The 22,401-nt window shown below is 47.0% G+C and overlaps 3 protein-coding genes across 4 annotated transcripts in view; 2 read left to right on the plus strand and 1 right to left on the minus strand.

Annotated features, from left to right (window-relative positions):
- Window positions 1-10,607, plus strand: part of LOC123997549 (procollagen galactosyltransferase 2-like) — a 43,579-nt gene extending 32,972 nt beyond the window's left edge. For both annotated transcript variants that reach the window (XM_046301908.1, XM_046301909.1), the window contains exons 8-12: window positions 3,126-3,232; window positions 3,474-3,606; window positions 3,725-3,852; window positions 3,952-4,158; window positions 10,204-10,607. In XM_046301908.1, the coding sequence (XP_046157864.1) occupies window positions 3,126-3,232; window positions 3,474-3,606; window positions 3,725-3,852; window positions 3,952-4,158; window positions 10,204-10,483 (855 nt within the window). In that variant the 3' untranslated portion in view covers window positions 10,484-10,607. The remainder of the gene's footprint in view (window positions 1-3,125; window positions 3,233-3,473; window positions 3,607-3,724; window positions 3,853-3,951; window positions 4,159-10,203) is intronic.
- Window positions 10,608-13,688: 3,081 nt separating this feature from the next.
- Window positions 13,689-21,394, minus strand: LOC123997240 (putative C->U-editing enzyme APOBEC-4). Its single transcript, XM_046301399.1, has 3 exons — window positions 21,383-21,394; window positions 16,335-16,579; window positions 13,689-16,249 (listed from the first exon to the last, which is right to left on the minus strand). The coding sequence occupies exons 1-3, from the start codon at window positions 21,392-21,394 to the stop codon at window positions 16,144-16,146; spliced, it is 363 nt and encodes a 120-aa protein (XP_046157355.1). The 3' UTR covers window positions 13,689-16,143.
- Window positions 21,241-22,401, plus strand: part of rgl1 (ral guanine nucleotide dissociation stimulator-like 1) — a 37,054-nt gene continuing 35,893 nt past the window's right edge. Inside the window, exon 1 of the mRNA XM_046300966.1 lies at window positions 21,241-21,862. Within this exon, the coding sequence (XP_046156922.1) occupies window positions 21,707-21,862 (156 nt within the window). The 5' untranslated portion in view covers window positions 21,241-21,706. The remainder of the gene's footprint in view (window positions 21,863-22,401) is intronic.

A 22,401-nucleotide genomic window follows, 5' to 3' on the forward strand; every position in this document is an offset into this window, starting at 1 on the left:
TAATTGTGAGATTTCTGTTGTTTGAATTTGGCGCCCTGCAATTTCACTGGCTGTAGGCCAGGTGTTCTGCTAGCGGAACTCCCTTCCCAGAAAGGTTAAGTATATATAGACATACATTTGTGGGGGAATTATTATTTGGGGTTAAAAAAAAACTTCTTGAAGGGCCGGGTGATAACCCAGGATACACTGGAAGGGAGTCAGCCCGGTGGAGTAGTCGGGCCGACTCCCTCAGCCAGTCCTGTCAGAGACTCCTCATCAACCTCCCCAGCTCCTGGTTCATCCTCTCCACCTGCCCGTTGGACTGAGGTCAGTACCCAGAAGTGAGGCTGACTGAACCCCAGTTACTCCATTAAAAACCCTCCATACCCGTGATGGGAATTGTGGTCCACGGTCAGAGACGATGTCCTCTGGAAGGCCATAGTGCTGGAAGGCCATAGTGCCAGAAGACCTGCTGGAACATTTGCCTCAGCACCTGGAGAGCTGTAGGGAGACCAGAGCGTGGAATAAACTGGCATGATTTAGAAAATCTATCCACAACCACCAGAATCGTGGTGAAACCATCAGAGGGAAAATCGGTAACAAAGTCAATGGACATATGAGACTAGGGAAGGAGTTCCCCTGCTGGAGCGTGCCAGGGACTTAGTTTGGGCACACACAGAACATTAGTTGACGTAACAAACAACATCCTACGCCATGGTGGGCCACCAATACATCTCGGAGAGAGATTGAATAGTAAGGGTGACCCCAGGATGTCCAGCAACGACAGCTGTGTGTGCCCAGGTCAACAGCCGCTCCCTTATCACCTGTGGGAATGTAGATGTGCCCAGGTCAACAGCCGCTCCCTTATCCCCTGTGGGAATGTAGATGTGCCCAGGTCAACAGCCGCTCCCTTATCCCCTGTGGGAATGTAGATATGTCCAGGTCAACAGCCACTCCCTTATCCCCTGTGGGAATGTAGATGTGCTCAGGAGGATAGGTAGTGGCTGCGGGTTCCCTCTCCAGAGCCTGGTAAATGTCCGTATCTACTTCCCAGACCACAGGGGATATGATTCAAGAGACATGGCAGGTCCTCCGCATTCGGGTGCCCAGTCCGTGATTTTCATTCTCGACCATGAGATGGTGGGGTTATGGCATTGGAGCCATGGGAGGCCGAGGATGATCTTGTGAACTGGAGCACTAATTGTTAGAAAGGAATGTTTTCCTGATGAGTGGACTCCACAATGAGGGTGAGTGGTGTGGTGATGTGTGTAATGGTTCCGGATCATAGTGATCAGTTATCCAGGGCTTGAACAAGAAACAGATAGGAGAGTGGGTGTGAGGTGATGTTGAGAGAGGAGGCAAGGGTCTGGTCAATAAAGTTCCCCACAGCACTGGAATCCACTAGCACTGTAGATTGACACAAGGGTCTGGCAGAAAATGATGCAGATGGGTATACACACAGCTGCCCCAGGAGGTAGAAGATCACATGACCGTCTCTACTCTCCTGGATCCCGAGTTCGGACATAACGGACACTGCTGAAGCTGCTGCCCTCCTTGACCACAATAGGGACATAGCCACAGCTGTTTCCATCTACTTCGTTCAGCCACAGAGAGGCGTGTGACCCCTACTTCCATGGGTTCAGAATCTGATACAGAATGGTCACTGAGGGAGGGAGAGAACTGACGAGGGTACCGATGCTCCCAATGTAGGTTGTCCAGACAGATGGCCATCGCAATGAGTACGTCCAAGGAGAGGTTGTCGTCTTCACATGCCAGTTCCGTCTGGACCTCCTCTCGCAGTCCTCCTCTGAATAGCGTACAGAGCGCCGGCTCATTCCATCCGTTGGCTGCTGCTACAGTCCGGAAGGTGAAGGCGTACTCTGCAGCGGTCTGGTCATCCTGACATAGTTGGAATAGGCGCTCACTCCCCTCTCCACCCTCCGGTGGATGATCGAAGATGCCTCTGAACAGAGCCATGAACCCTTTATAGGAATCCAGCTCCTCCTCTCCTCGACAGCCGTAGCTCACTCCAACGCCCGCCCAGTCAGCAGAGAAATAACCTTGGCATCTTTGGACCTTTCAGTGGTTGGGGTTCCCATCTGTTGCGCAAAATAGAGGGAGCACTAGAATAGGGAGCCACTGCATTTAGATGGGGGTTCCGTCTTATCTATCTGGGAGGGACAGAAGGGCATCGCTGACCTGGGCGGACTGTTACATGGACTGGTGTGCTGTGTCGACTGGTGGCAGAGTATCCTCCACTAATTGAAGGCAATGCGTCTCTGGTATGTTCGAGAAATTGAAGACTGAAGCACATCTTCCATAACCTTCCCCAGTTGCACCAGCTGGTCGTGGTGTTGACGAAGTAGGTATCCCTGTTCATCAACCATTTGGGAGATGTCCTGATTTCCTGCTGCTTCCATTTGTTGAGGCAGTATTCTGTATCGTAGACGCTGGTACTCGGGAAGCAAGTGCAGGTGGTGAGTTTAATAATAAACGGAACATGGCACAATACAAGAAACAAGAGTAGCGTACAGACATGAAACACATAGGTTCATTCCCCAGGCAGTATTGACTAAGGGAGTGCCAGATAAAGGGGAGGTAATGAGTGAGGTAATGGAATCCAGGTGTGCCTCATGATGAAGCACAGGTATGCATAATGATTGATGCCAGGTGTGCGTAATGATGGTTGCCAGGACCGGTGGTTAGTAAACCAGTGACGTTGAGCGCCGGAGGGGAGGAGTGGGTGTAGACGTGACACCAGGCCACTCTTGAACGTCTGAAAGTATGTAGAAATGATAATGGAACTACACATTTTCAAATAACTGCCCCTTTTTCTGGCCCAAAAATTGCTTTTGAAAAACAAATCGTTCTGAAAAAATTCTCTGCATCCCTTCACTTCATTCTGAGATCCCAATGTGGCCCTCGAGCCTAATTTATTGCCCACCGCTGGTTTAGAGGAACTATTCATATTGATGTGACATTTATTTCTCACCCTCCTTTTCCTGCTCTTACTTCCTGTTCCTTCATCCATTAACCCCGTGTCTCTCCCCTTTTTTCCAACTCTACTTTCCTACTCTGATTACTCCCCCTCTTCCTCCTGATTGCTCACTCCTTCTCTCCCCCTTCCTTCCCTCCTTTCGTTTCAGATATTCCTGATTAATCTGAAACGTCGTCTGGACAGGAGACAGAGGATGTTGAGCACCATGACCTCTTTGGGTCTGCAGGCCACCATCACTGACGCAGTGGACGGCAAGTAGGTCTCTCTCTCACACACACACACACACACACACACACACACACACACACACACACACACACACACACACACACACACACACACACACACACACACACACACACACACACACACACACACACACACACACACACACACAGGGCTGCTGCATGGGACACTATGGTTTAAATTAGTTCTCTGTTCATCGATCACAAACCCTCTGTTTCTCTCTATCTCACTCTCCTTCTCTCTCTCTCAGGGCTCTGAACTCTTCTCAACTGCAGGCATTAGGTATAGAGATGATTCCAGGTTATCAGGACCCGTACTCTGGCCGTGTTCTAACCAGAGGAGAGATAGGCTGCTTCCTCAGCCACCACTCCACCTGGATACAGGTACGCTGAACTAACCATACTGTCCTTACGATAGATGGATGCAGATCCCCTATCCTCTCAGTGGTTGTGTCCTCTTGCGGATTTGTGACCTCAGACCTATTCTCTGTGCTGTTGTCAGATGGCGGAGCGTGGTCTTTCCAAGGTGCTAGTGCTCGAGGATGACGTGCGCTTTGAGCCCAGGTTTAAGAGGCGAATGATGACCATCATAGAGGAAGTAGAGAAGGCCCAGCTAGACTGGGATCTCATGTAAGAAATAAGTCTACAAGTAGCATTGTTATGATGTGTAATTCTACATTTTGGGCTTATGTATAATTCATTCCATCTATCGTTCTCTCTCTCCTGCAGTTATGTTGGGCGTAAGCGTATGCAGGTGCACCAACCGGAGCGTTCGGTGGAAGGGGTTAATAACCTGGTGGAGGCTGACTACTCTTATTGGACGCTGGGATATGCCCTGTCAGCGCAGGGTGCCAGGAAGCTGCTGGCTGCTCAGGCCTTCAGCAAGATGCTACCTGTCGATGAGTTCCTCCCTGTCATGTTCAACAAACACCCCAAGTAAGTGACTGGCTGACTGCACTGACACAGACTGAGACAGATAGGGGGTCAGACAGGGGGGCGGACAGACAGGGAACGGACAGGAGAACCGACGGGGACAGACAGAGGGACAGGGTAGTGCATAGAAAGACTGCTAGAGACAGAAAGACAGACTCGTATTGAGATACCATCTGCATGAAGGACAGACTTATTTTAGCATCTACATTTATAACAGCATTTACAGTGCCTTGCGAAAGTATTCGGCCCCCTTGAACTTTGCGACCTTTTGCCACATTTCCGGCTTCAAACATAAAGATATAAAACTGTATTTTTTGGGGAAGAATCAACAACAAGTGGGACACAATCATGAAGTGGAACGACATTTATTGAATATTTCAAACTTTTTTAACAAATCAAAAACTGAAAAATTGGGCGTGCAAAATTATTCAGCCCCCTTAAGTTAATACTTTGTAGCGCCACCTTTTGCTGCGATTACAGCTATAAGTCGTCTCTATCAGTTTTTTACACATCGAGAGACTGAATTTTTTTCCCATTCCTTCTTGCAAAACAGCTCGAGCTCAGTGAGGTTGGATGGAGAGCATTTGTGAACAGCAGTTTTCAGTTCTTTCCACATATTCTCGATTGGATTCAGGTCTGGACTTTGACTTTGCCATTCTAACACCTGGATATGTTTATTTTTGAACCATTCCATTGTAGAGTTTGCTTTATGTTTTGGATCATTGTCTTGTTGGAAGACAAATCTCCGTCCCAGTCTCAGGTCTTTTGCAGACTCCATCAGGTTTTCTTCCAGAATGGTCCTGTATTTGGCTCCATCCATCTTCCCATCAATTTTAACCATCTTCCCTGTCCCTGCTGAAGAAAAGCAGTCCCAAACCATGATGCTGCCACCACCATGTTTGACAGTGGGGATGGTGTGTTCAGGGTGATGAGCTGTGTTGCTTTTACACCAAACATAACGTTTTGCATTGTTGCCAAAAAGTTCAATTTTGGTTTCATCTGACCAGAGCACCTTCTTCCACATGTTTGGTGTGTCTCCCAGGTGGCTTGTGGCAAACTTTAAACGACACTTTTTATGGATATCTTTAAGAAATGGCTTTCTTCTTGCCACTCTTCCATAAAGGCCAGATTTGTGCAATATACGACTGATTGTTGTCCTATGGACAGAGTCTCCCACCTCAGCTGTAGATCTCTGCAGTTCATCCAGAGTGATCATGGGCCTCTTGGCTGCATCTCTGATCAGTCTTCTCCTTGTATGAGCTGAAAGTTTAGAGGGACGGCCAGGTCTTGGTAGATTTGCAGTGGTCTGATACTCCTTCCATTTCAATATTATCGCTTGCACAGTGCTCCTTGGGATGTTTAAAGCTTGGGAAATCTTTTTGTATCCAAATCCGGCTTTAAACTTCTTCACAACAGTATCTCGGACCTGCCTGGTGTGTTCCTTGTTCTTCATGATGCTCTCTGCGCTTTTAACGGACCTCTGAGACTATCACAGTGCAGGTGCATTTATACGGAGACTTGATTACACACAGGTGGATTGTATTTATCATCATTAGTCATTTAGGTCAACATTGGATCATTCAGAGATCCTCACTGAACTTCTGGAGAGTTTGCTGCACTGAAAGTAAAGGGGCTGAATAATTTTGCATGCCCAATTTTTTTCAGTTTTTGATTTGTTAAAAAAGTTTGAAATATCCAATAAATGTCATTCCACTTCATGATTCTGTCCCACTTGTTGTTGATTCTTCACAAAAAAATACAGTTTTATATCTTTATGTTTGAAGCCTGATATGTGGCAAAAGGTCGCAAAGTTCAAGGGGGCCGAATACTTTCGCAAGGCACTGTATATTGTATGCAGAGGAGTGCAGAAACAAACACTGAGAGGATGCAGACAGACTTACGTTTTGACAGTCAGTCAGACAGACAAACACAGAGACTAGAAACAGACTAGACGACCAATCAGAACAAAAATGAAATGTGACGAACAGTAATGCATACATAGGCAAAAATAAATGTGTCTATATAGCCTGCTGTTTTAGAGGTACACCAGCATGCCCCCGTCTTCCTCTTCTTTCTCCCTCATTCATTCTCTTCAACACCTTTCCCCACGCCATCTCTCTCTTGCCTCCTCCTTTTCTCTTCCTCTCTCTCGCTCTCTATTCATCTCTGTCTCCCCCTCTCTCTCTCCTGTATGGAGTGGGTCCCTTACCCTCGTAGGACACACAATGGTTCCCTATCTGTCTGCTTCCTCCTGGGGAAATCCTGCTCTACCCCTCTCTCCACCTCTTAGCCCCATCTCTGTCTCTGACACCCTGTCCTCTGCCTCTCCTTGCTCCCCTGCCCCTTTTCTCTCTCACCTCTCTCCCAACCCTCTCCACCCTTCCCACTCCCCCTCTTTTTCCCTCAGTCTTCCTACCCCTCTTTGCATTTTCCCCTCTGTCCTCCCCTCTCTTCCCCTCTCTCTTCCCGTCTCTCTTCCTCTCCCTCTCTCTTTCCCTCAGTCTTCCTACCCCTCTTTGCATTTTCCCCTCTGTCCTCCCCTCTCTTCCCGTCTCTCTTCCTCTCCCTCTCTCTTTCCCTCACTCCGGCTCTCGGAGGAATGTGGGTCCGGAATGGTTCTTCCTGCTACTGGTGAGAGGGACAGGATTCCCATTGATCCAGAGCTGAGCATGGGGGTGGGGAGAGATGGACAGGGAGAGAGTGTGTGTGTGTGTGTGTGTGTGTGTGTGTGTGTGTGTGTGTGTGTGTGTGTGTGTGTGTGTGTGTGTGTGTGTGTGTGTGTGTGTGTGTGTGTGTGTGTGTGTGTGTGTGTGTGTGTGTGTGTGTGTGTGTGTGTGTGTGTGTGAAATAAAATTCAATTCAATAAAATCTACTTTTATTTGTCACATGCTTCGTAAACAGGGCCCATCCCAACAATGTAGAGAAAGATATATAAAAAATAATAACACAACAAATAAATACACAATGAGCAATGAATGATAACTTGGCTATGTACACAAGGTACCAGTACCGAGTCGATGTGCAGTGGTATGAGGTAATTGAGGTAGCTATGTACTGTACATATACAGTGGGGACTCAAATCCTGCAGTGCCAGACGTGTCCCCCTGCTTAAGCTCTCTGCTTAAGCTAGAGAGCATTTGGATGATCCAGAAGAAGATTGGGAGAATGTCATATGGTCAGATGAAACCAAAATATAACTTTTTGGTAAAAACTCAACTCGTCGTGTTTGGAGGACAAAGAATGCTGAGTTGCATCCAAAGAACACTATACCTACTGTGAAGCATGGGGGTGGAAACATCATGCTTTGGGGCTGTTTTTCTGCAAAGGGACCAGGACGACTGATCCGTGTAAAGGAAAGAATGAATGGGGCCATGTATCGTGAGATTTTGATTTAAAACCTCCTTCCATCAGCAAGGGCATTGAAAATGAAACGTGGCTGGGTCTTTCAGCATGACAATGATCCCAAACACACCGCCTGGGCATCGAAGGAGTGGCTTTGTAAGAAGCATTTCAAGGTCCTGGAGTGGCCTAGCCAGTCTCCAGATCTCAACCCCATAGAAAATATTTGGAGGGAGTTGAAAGTCCGTGTTGCCCAGGAACAGCCCCAAAACATCACTGCTCTAGAGGAGATCTGCATGGAGGAATGGGCCAAAATACCAGCAACAGTGTGTGAAAACCTTGTGAAGACTTACAGAAAATGTTTGACCTCTGTCATTGCCAACAAAGGGTATATAACAAAGTATTGAGATAAACTTTTGTTATTGACCAAATTCTTATTTTCCACCATAATTTGCAAATACATTCATTAAAAATCCTACAATGTGATTTTCTGGATTTTCTTTTCTCATTTTGTCTGGTCATAGTTGAAGTGTACCTATGATGAAAATTACAGGCCCCTCTCATCTTTTTAAGTGGGAGAACTTGCACAATTGGTGGCTGACTAAATACTTTTTTGCCCCACTGTAGGTATGGGTAAAGTGATTAGGCAATAGAACAGATAATAAACAGTAGCATCAGTGTATGTGATGAATAAAAAGGGTCATCACATATGTCAATGCAGATTGTACGGGTAGCAATTTGGTTAACTTATGTCTTGGGGATAGAAGCTGTTCAGGGTCCTGTTGGTTCCAGACTTGGTGCATCGGTACCGCTTGCCGTGAGGTAGCAGAGAGAACAGTCTGTGTCTTGGGTGGCTGGAGTCTTTGACAATTGCGAGGGCCTTCCTCTGACACTGCCTGATATAGAGGTCCTGAATGGCAGGGAGTTAGGCCCCAGTGATGTACTGGACCATACGCACTACCCTCTGTAACGCCTTGCGGTCGGATGCCATTGTCATACCAAGTGGTGATGCAGCCAGTCAAGATGCTCTTAATGGTGCAGCTAATTAATCTCTCAGCACTACTGACCTCTCTATATGGTGTGTGTGTGTGTGTATCCGTCTGTGTGTCTGTGTATCCGTGTGTGTGCGTGTCTGAGTGTGAGTATGAATTACTATGTAAATACAGACCACAGCGTGTGTTTGTGTGTGTGTGAGAGAGCACAAGAGAGGGAAAGAGAAGGAGTGCTATGTAAACACACAGTCAGCAATGTGTGTAGTTGGTAAACATAGGTTGTGTAATATGTGTGGGAAATTTCAATATGTGAGTATCTGAGAGAGAGAGAGAGAGAGAGCGAGAAAGAGAGAGCTAAGTCTGGAGAGAGTGAATGAGCGTGAAAGTGGGTTAGGGATGCCCTGCAGTTTCTCCTCTCCTCTGCCTGCTCTGTGCTGACGCTGGGAGAATTAAACACTCAGACTAAGTCTCTCTCAGGGTTCACCTCCCTGGGCAGAAATTCAGGCATTAGGTTACACTCTCTTTGAGTGCTAACACTCAAATGGCCACGGGGGGAGGGGGGCTGACCTCCACCAGCTGACCTCTGCCTGACAGGGCCTGACTGATTGAAGTGGACGTGTCACTCCTCTCCCCTCTCTGCACTCCTACCACTCTCTGACTCACTTAGATATATTTAAAAAAAATGTTTTTATGTACCTTTATTTAACCAGGTAGGCCAGTTGAGAACAAGTTCTCATTTACAACTGTGGCACCCCCATAGAGACTGCCAGAGGTCTGGACAACAAGCCCTCTGATTTGACACACTGAACTCTATCTGAGAAGTAGTTTGTGAACCAGGCAAGGCAGTCATTTGAGAAACCAAGGCTGTTGAGTCTGCCGATAAGAATACGGTGATTGACAGAGTCGAAAGCCTTGGCCAGGTCGATGAAGACGGCTGCACAGTACTGTCTTTTATCAATGGCGGTTATGATATCGTTTAGGACCTTGAGCGTGGCTGAGGTGCACCCGTGACCAGCTCGGAAACCAGTTGCTGCCGGGAGTGCAGAGCTGGTGCAGAGCTGTTGGCCGGGTTTGGGGTAGCCAGGTGGAAAGCATGGCCAGCCGTAGAGAAATGCTTATTGAAATTCTCGATAATCATGGATTTATCAGTGGTGACAGTGTTTCCTAGTCTCAGTGCAGTGGGCAGCTGGGAGGAGAGGCTCTTATTCTCCATGGACTTTAGTGTCCCAAAACCTTTGGGAATTAGTGCTGCAGGATGCAAACTTCTGTTTGAAAAAGCGAGCCGCTGCTTCCCTGTATGATTGTGTGTATTGGTTCCGGACTTCCCTGAAAAGTTGCATATCACGGGGACTATTCGAGGCTATTGCAGTCCACCACAGAGTGTTCTTGTGCTGGTCAAGGGCAGTCAGGTCTGGAGTGAACCAAGGGCTATGTCTGTTCTTAGTTCTATATTTTGATGATGACATGTTAAAGTGTTTTTTCAAGATACTGGAATAATCCGTCTATCACTCTGTGTCTCTGCCAGCTTCCATGATCAACTTTGACCAGGTGGTGCTGAATTACCATATATAAGCCTCACCTTTCTGTACCCCTGTATCATTCTGCATGGTGCACGAAATGCACTTTGATGACAGATTACTATGTCTTCCTCCCTCCTTCTATGTGTGATACTCTCTGTGTCAATGAACCCTCCTGTCTTTCCCCTTCTCTCCGTCAGTTCTGACTTCATGTCTCACTTTGAGCCTCGGGACCTGAAGGCCTTCTCTGTGGAGCCCCTCCTCCTGTACCCCACCCACTACACGGGCGAGCCGGGCTACGTGAGTGACACGGAGACCTCCACCATCTGGGACGACGAGGCCACCGCCACCGACTGGGACCGCCTGCACCAGCACGCCAGGAAGACAGAGCAGCAAGGCCGCATCCACACCGTGGCTCAGAACAGTGTGACGGGAGACTCACCTCCGCCTGCCGCCCGCTCCACACGTGATGAACTCTGAGAAGGAAGAGAGAGAGACTTGTAGATGTGCTTTTGCACGGACACACACATGGACATACACACGGACACACACAAGGACATACACATTCACACACTCATGTGCATGCACGCACGCACTCTCTCTCTCTCTCTCTCCCTATTCACACACACATGTGCATGCACGCACGCATGCACTCTCTCTCTCTCACACACACACACACACACACACACACACACACACACACACACACACACACACACACACACACACACACACACACACACACACACACACACACACACACACACACACACACACACACACACACACACACAACTGGATACACAGTCAACTACTCTGCTCAGTGTGTTTTCTCATTGGCTATCTGCTGTCTACTAGCATATTAGCAGGCTAAGATGTGAATCCCATTGGATGCCTGATGAGGGGTGGAGTGGTCTGTGCACTGAGAAAGTGGGCCCAGGACCTCAGATGTATTTATTCCCCTTGTGCTCTACAGTCTCTCTCTCACACACACACACACACCCCAAACACATACACACACACACAAACACACACACACACACCCCAAACACATACACACACAGTCAGAGAGAGACCTTGAAGAGGCTCAGAGAGAAGGACTGGGGGGACCTGAACACCCACACCATGCAGGGATGATGTGAGAGAGACAGAGACTGGACGACCTGAGACTGCAACATGTGGAAGACAGATATTGCTGTTTGCAGTACAGAGATAAAACTCACAAACCAATGTTTATTGTATTGTTAAAAAAGGATGATTATTGTAATTTAAAAATATAATGTGGTTTATGGGCAAGCCCAGGGAATAAAGGAATCTTACAGCTGTCTGAAATGACGTTGTGTGTGTGTGTGTGTGTGTGCATGCAGGCTGGTGTTTGTGTTTTTCCATGATCGCAAGTATACCCAGGAGTGCTGTCAGTTGCTATGATGTCATATCACTGTCACTACCAGACACACTCAACACATGTACATACACACTCATACACACATGCAAGAGCGCACACGCACACTGTCACAATCATTTGCCATTTGATTCTTTGTAAGAAGCAGGTCAGGACAGAGATGATGGAGGACAATGTTCCCCTGAGACAGTCAGCCTGTGAACCTGTAGATACTGTTGTAGCACTTAGCAGACTGGCCCTGTTACACACAGATCAGACGACACTCATCTGGCTTTACACTGAGCTGAGCTCAACCTGGCCTTTCATCTAACTGGAATGGTGGTGCTACAAATCTGTGTTTTCATTCACTCTGCAGTTTGTTTGTTTGATTCGGCCATATCTCCTGCTATCATCTCTGTTATGGCTACAGGGTTTGAAACGACTCTGGTGTAAGGTTTTGGCCGTGTATTGCTGTTATTTCAATTGTATCACTAACCTAAACTACTGCACTGTTCCCACGACCTTGTCATGTCGACCTTACTGTCTGTAGCATAGACACAGCTTTGGTCGACGGCAACATTTCACTCAAGAACACGACTCATGTACAGTAAATCCCATTGAGCTGCTGGCCACAGTTTTTCGGCCCCCAGTCATAGTCAAAGCATGTGCACTGTATGCATGTACAGGTAGACACTCCGCTCAGTATTCAGTACACTGTGTTCTATCCCATGGTGTGCACCGTGGTCAGGTTATAGGAAATTCCTCTCTGGGTTTTACTGTTCCCGTCCGTAGAATCAGTCATTGAGGCTCAGACCTGCATGGGGAACAGAGGAAGGGAGAGAAAGAAGAGGAGAAACTGTCCAGAACGGAGGATTTTACGAGACACATGAGTTCCATAAAGAGACAGGCAGGTTGGATATGGAGCAGTCTGCCTCTGAGCCCTGAATACCTCTACTGCTGGACAGGAGGATGATAAGGAGGAGGCCACAGTAACCTACAGCACCAAATCAGAACCACACCTCTAACCATACACGAACAGTAGCTAGCTATTATAAGAGCCCAGTGTGGTGTTTGTTTGCCTGAGTGATTTAACTAACTGCGATAATACCTGTGAACATGGTGATATTCTGTCTTGTCTGTGTTGACATAGTCCCTGAGTCTCAATCTCCTTCTGTTGAAATAGAAAGAGAGGCAATGTCGCCACCTGCTGGTCATGAGCAGGTGTTGAATTTGGAATTCAGAGGTGGAGGAGGAGCCCCATTTGACAGGTTAGAGTTAGGGTTGAGCCATGTTGACTGTTATCCGCCATGTCTCTCCACACTTTCCTCTTGTCCTATGTCCACACCCTGGCTCAACTCTAACCCCAACCCTGGTTTATAAGGCCAGAGGGGGTGTAGCATATGGCCAATATACAACGGCAAAGGGCTGTTCTTATGGATACTGTTAGCTGTGGTATATCGCCCATATACCACAAACCTCTGAGGTGCCTTATTGCTATTATTAACTGGTTACCAACATAATTAGAGCAGTAAAAACGTTTTTTTTTTGTCATACCCATGGTATACGGTCTGATATACTACGTCTTTCAGCCAATCAGCATTCAAGGCTGGAAACACCCAGTTTATAATGTACTTTTGATCCTACTTTTTATCTGGCTGTGAGTGATAATGCAAATTTAATTGATTAGAGTTATTACCTGAACGCAAAGGACAACCAGCCAGGGGATACTGATGGTACAGAAGGGGAATGTCTGACTAAATCAACAACGGCTTGGCTCATTTAGTAGGAGTTCCCTTTTCATTCAATGACCAATGACCATAGAGTACAAGGTTGAATTCTGTTTCTTAAAATAATTTGGTTCACTCTCAAGCTGTAGTAATAAAGTGCTGTCAGGCAGCACACGTGAAGATACTCATCCCAAAGACACAGGAACACAGGCACACACACACACATTTTTTATTTTTAGCTTTATTTTACTAGGCAAGTCAGTTAAGAACAAATTCATATTTCCAATGGCAGCCTAGGAACAATGGGTTAACTGCCTGTTCAGGGGCAGAACGACAGCTTTATACCTTGTCAGCTTGGGGATTCAAACTTGAAACCTTTCGGTTACTAGTCCAACGCTCTAACCACTAGGCTACCCTGCCGCCCCACACGCACGCACGCACGCACGCACGCACACAAACACATACACACATACACACACGCGCACACACACGCACACACACGCACACACATGCACATACACAAACACAAACACACACACACACACACACACATACACATACACATACACACATACACATACACATACACACATACACATACACGTAGATAGACGGCCACGTAAGATAGAGAGGTGCAGAACGGCACTGCAGCTGTAACTGTGAGTCAGTAGTTCAGCACTGCAGCTGTTAGTGTGAGTCAGTAGTTCAGCACTGCAGCTGTTAGTGTGAGTCAGTAGTTCAGCACTGCAGCTGTTAGTGTGAGTCAGTAGTTCAGCACTGCAGCTGTTAGTGTGAGTCAGTAGTTCAGCACTGCAGCTGTTAGTGTGGGTCAGTAGTTCAGCACTGCAGCTGTTAGTGTGAGTCAGTAGTTCAGCACTGCAGCTGTTAGTGTGAGTCAGTAGTTCAGCACTGCAGCTGTTAGTGTGAGTCAGTAGTTCAGCACTGCAGCTGTTAGTGTGAGTCAGTAGTTCAGCACTGCAGCTGTTAGTGTGAGTCAGTAGTTCAGCACTGCAGCTGTTAGTGTGAGTCAGTAGTTCAGCACTGCAGCTGTTAGTGTGAGTCAGTAGTTCAGCACTGCAGCTGTTAGTGTGAGTCAGTAGTTCAGCACTGCAGCTGGAGAGGGAGCACGACGGGAGAGATAGTGTGTGATTGCTGTACTGTGTGTTAGTGTGTACGTATGTGAGTGTGAAAGCAAGAGATAAAGCTGGGGCCGAGTGGTTCTGATTTGCTGCTGCTGCTGGACAGAGGCTGAGGCATCGTGGAGATGAATGTGTCAAACGACAGTAGACGACAGAACAGACACATGACGGAGAGCGAGAAAATGAAGAGAGCATATCTTTAAGAGATTTCCCTCCATCTTTCTCTCTCTTTTTCTGTCCTCCTCTATGCAGCAGAGCAGACGATGCTAGTGTCTCTCTAATGGAGGGATTCTGCACCCGCACTCAGGTAGGAAATACTGCTGACCTCACACACTGAGTTATTACCTTTCTCTGTGCATCACTTCATTCCTATTTTGTTTAATATCCCCACCAAATGACTTCATAGTTTAGTTTGGAGTGGGCAGGGTATGGTTGTAATGAGATTGGTAGATTTGAAATATTAATGTGTTCAGCTTTATAAATAATATGTTTGTATGGGGAGTTGGAGAACTGGCCTGTCTGCTTTTCTACATACTTGAGCTGCATTTGTTTGTACATATATGAGGGTGTGTGTGCAGTATGCGCACATGTACAGTACTTTAGGGGGGTGGCAGGGGGAGTGCAGAGAGTGATAAAGTACACCTAACATCAATTTGCTCAGATGAAGTCTGCAATATTCATCAGTCCCAGTCTGTTCTGGCACATGCTTTCCCCTGTTCTCCTCGTTTCCCCCTTTCCACTTCTCTCTACTCTGTCACTTCCCTTCCTTTCTTTCTCCCTCTTTCTATTTGTTTCCCCTGTGCTGCATCCCACCCGTCTCTCTCTCTCTCTCTCTCTCTCTCTCTCTCTCTCTCTCTCTCTCTCTCTCTCTCTCTCTCTCTCTCTCTCTCTCTCTCTCTCTCTCTCTCTTTCTTTGTTTGTCCGGCTATAGGCTGCAGTGCTGAGCTAGGCTGGGTAGGGATGGGTCTGTGTAGTATTCTCCAGTGTGCTCCAGGACCCTGTGCCCCTCTGAGCATCAGACTCACGCACACATGCAGAGTCCTCCCACCTCTCACCATCCTGTCCTCTAGCCTCTAGCGCAGTGCCAAAACAGGGTGCATCTACATGGGTAGGCAGACAGGTATTCAGGCAAGTGCACACTCACAGCAAACACAAACAGAGTATACGGAGCACACAATGCAAAACACAGCTGGCATCAACTCCATTCATTGTTGTTGGTTAAATATTACACACGCGACAGTTTCATTTTTGTGTTGTGACCCCTGCACTATTTTCCTCTGGATCTTCCTCTTTTCGAGTCTCCGTGCTGGGACTGACTGATTGCTTTTGGCACTTCCTTCTCTACCTCCCGCACTATCTCCACCAGATGCCCAGGCAGCCACAGAGAGAGCAGGGGGGAGAAGAACCCAGAGGAAGAGGGAGGAGATTGGGGTTGACCCCTCCAAGGTGGAGGCATCCTGACATGTCTGACCACATTGATAGGGGTTGGGGTGTGGAGATGTGCATGGATGTGTTCAGGTGTGGGGGAGAGAGCAGGGTGAGCGCTTGGGGAGTGTGGGTTCTCTCCACAGGCTCTGTGTATGTCCTCAGTGGGAGGTCCAAAAAGGCAGGGCCTATACCTGTAATAGCTGTTATGTGAATTGCATTAACCCTGTCCGCCTCTATTCTCTCAGGCAGCAGGGGGAGCTGTAGGGCCGACGGTGGGACATCTCTAACAAAACACCTTAGCAGATGCCCCCAAGCAGCTCCAGATATGGGGCTGAGGGTGAGTCGAGGCCAGAGGGCAGCCAGGCTGCGGAGGCCTGTTTGGTTGTCCAGACTGTGTGTCTGGCTGGGGGCTGTGTGGTAGAGCTGGGAGAAGAGCAGATCCAGGCGCACCCATGGATAGTGCAGCTAGAAGGAGATCAGGGTCTGGGAACACTCCTGGCACGGCGTGTAGTTACAGTACAGTATGATGTAGCTCACTTCCTCACACACTTCTAGTACTGAGGACAAGTAGCTGGGGAGGGACACAGTAAATGCATACAATATCGACATTGCTACACAGTTTGCATTGAGAGTATGAGTGACGAACTCTGACTCACCCCTGATGGTCAAACAGCAGGGGCTCAGGGTGTTGACCTTGTGCAAGACAGTTGCTAGCCTGGCCCCTCTGAAATAAGGTCCCACTGGGGCCCCATAGCTCATAGAACAGCCGCAGGGCCCTGGCCCCCGGGGGCCCCATGGGAAAGGCAAATGCTTCACAGAACTGGGAGTAGGACACGGCTGCCTCTGCCTCTGTCAGGATGTGTTGGGGACACTGAGGGCAGTCAGGAGAGCTGGACGCTGCCTAATGGTCACTCATCACACTGACCTGCAGGGGGCAGTACACACAGACACAGTGAAAATATTCCAGGTAAACAAGTGTTGTACACGGGAACATCATGTTCACCACTTTACCAAAATATATGCACAACTAAATGTGTGGGAACAGCAGGGCATATCTATTGCAGTGTGTCTGTTGAGAGACAAATGTATTCTATGTAAATGGTCATTGTTATTCACCAAAGGGAAAAAATATTTTTCTTTAAGATGTATTGAGCTGCTGAGAGTCATATAGCTGATTATTATTACGTAAGATGTGATATTCTTGTGTAACGGGGTGAAATGAGTCAGTTATGCCAGAGGAGAGGAGAGACTGGGCTCTTGATGAGTAACAGCTTCACTGGAAGGAAAGTAGAGATGTCTCTACAGAGCAAACATGACCCCATTGGCCCCATGTGGGTATTTGGTGGGCACGGTGGACACAGACTAGCCCACATAAGCCCAAAAAAGACCAGCCTACAACAGCCCAATACGGTCCACACCAATCTCAACACAGGCTAGCCCAAAACAAGCCCACACCAGCCCAACACAGGCCAGCCCACGCCAAGCCCAACACAGGCTAGCCCACACCAAGCCCACACCAGCCCAACACAGGCCAGCCCACGCCAAGCATAACACAGGATAGCCCACATCAATCACACATCAGCAAAACACAGGCTAGCCGACACTAGCCCAACAGGGGCTAGACCACACTAAGCCCAGCATGAGCTAGCCACCACCAAACCCAGCTAGAAGAGGGGGCTCATTAGAACATTTGGGGGTATGGTGTGCACACAGGCCTTTTTCTGCAACCGTTACTGAGAGTATCGTTCCAGTTTAAGTGTTCTGTTGTGTGGTGCCCATGTTTTTATCTTGAACACCAGGAATGATGAAGTCTTTAAAAAAGGTGCGTGTGACATACAGTACCAAACATTTGGACACACCTACTTATTCAAGAGTTTTTCTATATTTGTACTATCTTCTACATTGTAGAATAATAGTGAAGACACATTAGTGAAGACATCAAAACTATGAAATAACACATCATGTAGTAACCAAAAAGTGTTACGCAAAACAAAATATAGTTTATATTTCAGAAAACTTCAAAGTAGCCACCCTTGGCATTCTCTCAACCAGCTTCACCTGGAATGTTTTTCCAACCGTCTTGAAGGAGTTCCCACATATGCTGAGCACTTGTTGTTTTCCTTCACTCTGCGGTCCAACTCATCCCAAACTATCTCATTTGGGTTGAGGGCGGGTGATTGTGGAGGACAGGTAATCTGATGCAGCACTTCATCACTCTCCTTCTTGGTCTAAAAGGCCTTACACAACCTGGAGGTGTGTTGGGTCATTGTCCTGTTGAAAAACAAATGATAGTCCCACTAAGCCCAAACCAGATGGGATGGCATGTTGCTGCAGAAAGCTGTGGTAGCCATGCTGTATGCCTTGAATTCTAAATAAATAACTGACAGTGTCACCAGCAAAGCACCCCTTGCCATCATACATCCTCCTCCATGCTTCATGGTGGGAACCACACATGCGGAGATCATCCATTCACCTACATGGCAGTTGGAACAAAAAATCTGAAATTTGGACTCATCAGACCGAAGGACAGATTTCCACCAGTCTAATGTTCATTGCTTGTGTATCTCGGCCCAAGCAAGTCTCTTCTTCTTAACAGTTTCTCTTGTAAAAATAGCAGAGTGGTGTTTTGCTGAGCTTGGTGGAGGATAAGTGTACCTGGCCTTACTTGGGAACCCTGTGGTGCAGATCTGTTATTTACAAAACAAAATGGCAGGAAAGCAGTGGGTAGAGTAAAAGATAAGAGAAATGAAATGGAGAAAAGGAAATACTATTGGTTTCTAAGAAACACAGTGCTTCTTCTCTTACTGTCTTTCTGTCTGCCTCCATCCTTTTTTCTCCTCTTCTTCCGTCACTGATCCAGAGATAGTGTAGGCTCTGTGTCGCACTGTCCCCCCTGTGTGTCTGGTAATGTGCAACACTTCCTTCAGTCTTTGTCATCCACAGCTCTTCAGACAGTCACTGTGTAGTCATGTCAAGAAGTGTTTTGTTTTCTGCACGGCCCTGGCCGTACCACGCACCATGGTAACAATCACGGTGGCCACTCAAGGGCACTGGAGTGTGTTGTGTAAAGAGTTACTGTTGGGAAGGACACCCTAAATACTGTATTTGTCTCTGCTTATACAAAGCTGAATAAGTAATATGATTTTGGCATGGCAAAGACTGAATAATGACATCAGATGAGGAAATTTGAGATGTTTTTGCTCTCTGTCGCACAAGATACATGTTATTATTATTATTATTATTATAGATACATGTTATTATTATTATTATTATTATAGATACATGTTATTATTATTATTATTATTATAGATACAAGTTATTATTATTATTATTATTATAGATACATGTGAAATGGTAATATGATACAACAACAAAAAGTGTTTATTTGACTTCTCTGGTATTTAATTTGGGTTGTATACTCATAAGATACACTGCTGTGAGTTGTGTCAGCAATATCTGCTGTGTGTACTGCGTGTGAGTTGTGTTGCGAGACTTGTGGGTCTCGCTTTCCCTCAGCTGTGTAAAATTGTGTAGGCGAGAGAGAGAGAGAGAGAGAGAGAGAGAGAGAGAGAGAGAGAGAGAGAGAGAGAGAGAGAGAGAGAGAGAGAGAGAGAGAAGGAGAGAGAGAGAAGGAGACAGCGGGAAAGGGAGTAAGTATTGGAGTGTTCTACTTTTTCTGGGGGGAAAGAGTGGAAGAGTGGACTGAACAACAGAAAAAGGAAACGAGGGAGGGGAGAGGAAGAGAGGGGGTTGCCAGTTCACTAGAAGTCCAGAAGAAATCTGACTTTAGGAGCGACCAGGCTGACACTGCATTCTGTTCACTCACTATTCCTTCCTTTGTCATCTCATTCATACAAAAACACATTGAACTCTGGCAACACTTGGGTTGATTCACTCTCATTGGGTGTGTCAACGTGTGTTCGGTAGAATGTACAACCCCTGAAGTGGACCAAAGTGCAGCGTGTTGAGCATACATTTTCCTTTTATTTAAAATGTCCCCCACAAAACAACAAACGAAGAAACAACAGTGAAGCTGTTGTAAGTCAGCTTACATTCCAATTTGTAAGTCGCTCTGGATAAGAGCGCCTGCTAAATGACTTAAATGTAAATGTAAGCTTACAGGGCTATAGTGCCACTAACAAAAGTCAACTATCCACACTGAAAGGAGGGAAAAATGTCTACCTAAGTATGATTCCCAATCAGACAACGATAGACAGCTGTCCCTGATTGAGAACCATACCCGGCCAAAACATAGAAATAAAGAAACATAGAAAACAAAACATAGAATGCCCACCCCACATCACACCCTGACCTAACTACATAAAGAAATAAAACTTCTCTCTAAGGTCAGGGCGTGACAATAACACTACAAGGACAGTTCAACTTCTATTATCCAGAGGTTACTGTTACTGTGCTTCAGTAAAGTTGATGTTTTAGGGGATGAGGTTAAACTAGCTAGCCAGGCCTTACCTCCACTACATGGTAGCACAGAGTGAATGGATATGTCAGATTTCACCAGATTGCATGTGAGTGTGTATGTGGTTGAGTTAGGAAACCGTTACTAACTAGGTCAGTGAGTGAATTAGTGACTGGTGTGTGTACAGGAGTATTTAGAGGGCTGCTCCGGATGTATTGATGTTTCTACAGTGGCTGCTGATTCACCTGAGGACAGGATGTTAGGCTTGAATCCAAAGCTTTGGTAACAATCGGAAGCAACTTTCCTCACCCTGTGGCCTATTCACTGTTGCAACCAGGCATGGCGGTCTGAGTGTAGGCCTACGTGTGTGTGTGTGTGTGTGTGTGTGTGTGTGTGTGTGTGTGTGTGTGTGTGTGTGTGTGTGTGTGTGTGTGTGTGTGTGTGTGTGTGTGTGTGTGTGTGTGTGTGTGTGTGTGTGTGTGTGTGTGTGTGTGTGAGTGGTGCCTGGTCCCAGATAATCCTCCTCAGCAACGGCTGCGTTTTACACATGACTGACTCTCTTCCCTACTGCACTCTCTCTCTCTCACACACACGCACACGCGCAGACACACACTCTTCTCTCTTTCTCTCTCAGTCCCTATTAAATCCTATTCTCCAACGTTATCCATTTATGACCATTTGAACCTTGCTTCCAGTCTCAAAGGGCATCATCTGCCACTTTTTGTTGGGTGTTGGTTAACAAACCAGTAGAATTAGTAACTGCTGAAGCACATAGCAGTTAGGTGTTGTACTGTTACTCTCAGATCTCTGGGACAACCCAGACCTCTATCATACTTTAACATGATCTGTGTTACTTTTCTCATAATGGCTGTGGCTATGGAGCTTAGTGGTTTGAGTGGTGTATTAATTTTGGCTCAGGTACCACATAAATTAGGCCATCCAAGTTAACATCATGGAAAACATCCATTAGAATATATTGGAAATCCTGACATCCTCGTTCCATAACATCAACCTCCCTTCTCTCTTTTCCCGTCTTTCATCCACATTTTTAGTCACTGGATAGTTAAGGGGCTTATCCTAAGCTCCTCCCACTCTTGGCTGAGACAGAGTGAGCGAGGGAGAGAAGGAGAGATAGACAATAGAATTTAATCACTCATTTGGTCAGAGCTGGTAGGTTTACAACCAAGCTCCACACACACCGAGAGGGGAAAAGAGAGAGAAGGAGTGAGTTTAAAGGAGAAGAGAAAGAGGAAACGGTGTCTGTTGGAGAGGAAGCCTCACTCACACCTCCAGGAACATAGCGAAGAGGGAATTCCAAGACCAGAGACACAGCAACCTAGCCTGGGAGCAGGAGGACTGACCAGCCTACTGAACCACACAGGTAGAGAATATAACAGAGAATAAAACCTGAGCCCTTGGGGTACAGAAGACCAGTGACAACAGCCACTCTGAGCCAGTGGTTCCACAACATTCTACCACCCTGATCCAGACACTGAGGAACCAGAGATCCAGAGATCCAGAGGAACCCCCAACAGCACCCTCGCGCTGCCTTCCAGAGTAGAATATGTCCTGCCAGCCCAGCCAACCCTGCCGCTGAGCCGCTGGGGCACCATGATATCCCACTACCCCCTGGCCATCCTGCTGCCCTGGCCCCCCGGTCCCCACGGACACTGCTCCGACATGGAGGCCTCTCTGCTAGATGGGGAGGGAGGGGTGGCCCTGCAGAGGTACCAGGCTCGATCACCAGAGAGCAGCCCCCGACACTGGGTCAGTCACTACCGGTGTGTGTGTGTGTGTGTGTGTGTGTGTGTGTGTGTGTGTGTGTGTGTGTGTGTGTGTGTGTGTGTGTGTGTGTGTGTGTGTGTGTGTGTGTGTGTGTGTGTGTGTGTGTGTGTGTGTGTGTGTGTGGCTGTCTTTCATGTACCCTTCTCTGTGTATCTCTGTCTATGGTGGATAGTCTTTAATGTTAGGGAAACATTGTTTCACACTTTCTGCTGTGTCCTTCCAGTACGATGGACTGGTCTTCTCATCTGATGTGAGTCTATACACTTTCCTGCTCTGTCTCTCTGTCTGAGTTGTCTCTGTGTTCAATCTCTCAGTGATGCTGTGATCAGGTCTGCAGGGCCAAATTCAAGGAGATATGTTTTGGTAGTTTCATTGTTGGGCTGAGGTGTGAGAGAGACACTGCACAAAGGGATTCAGGAAATTGACAGAAAAGTAGACGATGGCAGACCATTCAATGTCCAAAGTCTTTAGTGTACTAGAAGGAACAGTCCAATGTGATTGTGTACAGTAGTGAAGGCAGA

This window comes from Oncorhynchus gorbuscha, linkage group LG15, assembly GCF_021184085.1.
Source record: "Oncorhynchus gorbuscha isolate QuinsamMale2020 ecotype Even-year linkage group LG15, OgorEven_v1.0, whole genome shotgun sequence".
Lineage (NCBI taxonomy): Eukaryota > Metazoa > Chordata > Actinopteri > Salmoniformes > Salmonidae > Oncorhynchus > Oncorhynchus gorbuscha.

Excerpts from the sequence above, each read along its gene's own strand:
- LOC123997240 (XM_046301399.1), bottom strand. Across the intron at positions 16,250-16,334 it reads CTGCTGTTTGACCATCAGGG|CTACTTGTCCTCAGTACTAG; the intron begins GTGAGTCAGAGT and ends GTCCCTCCCCAG.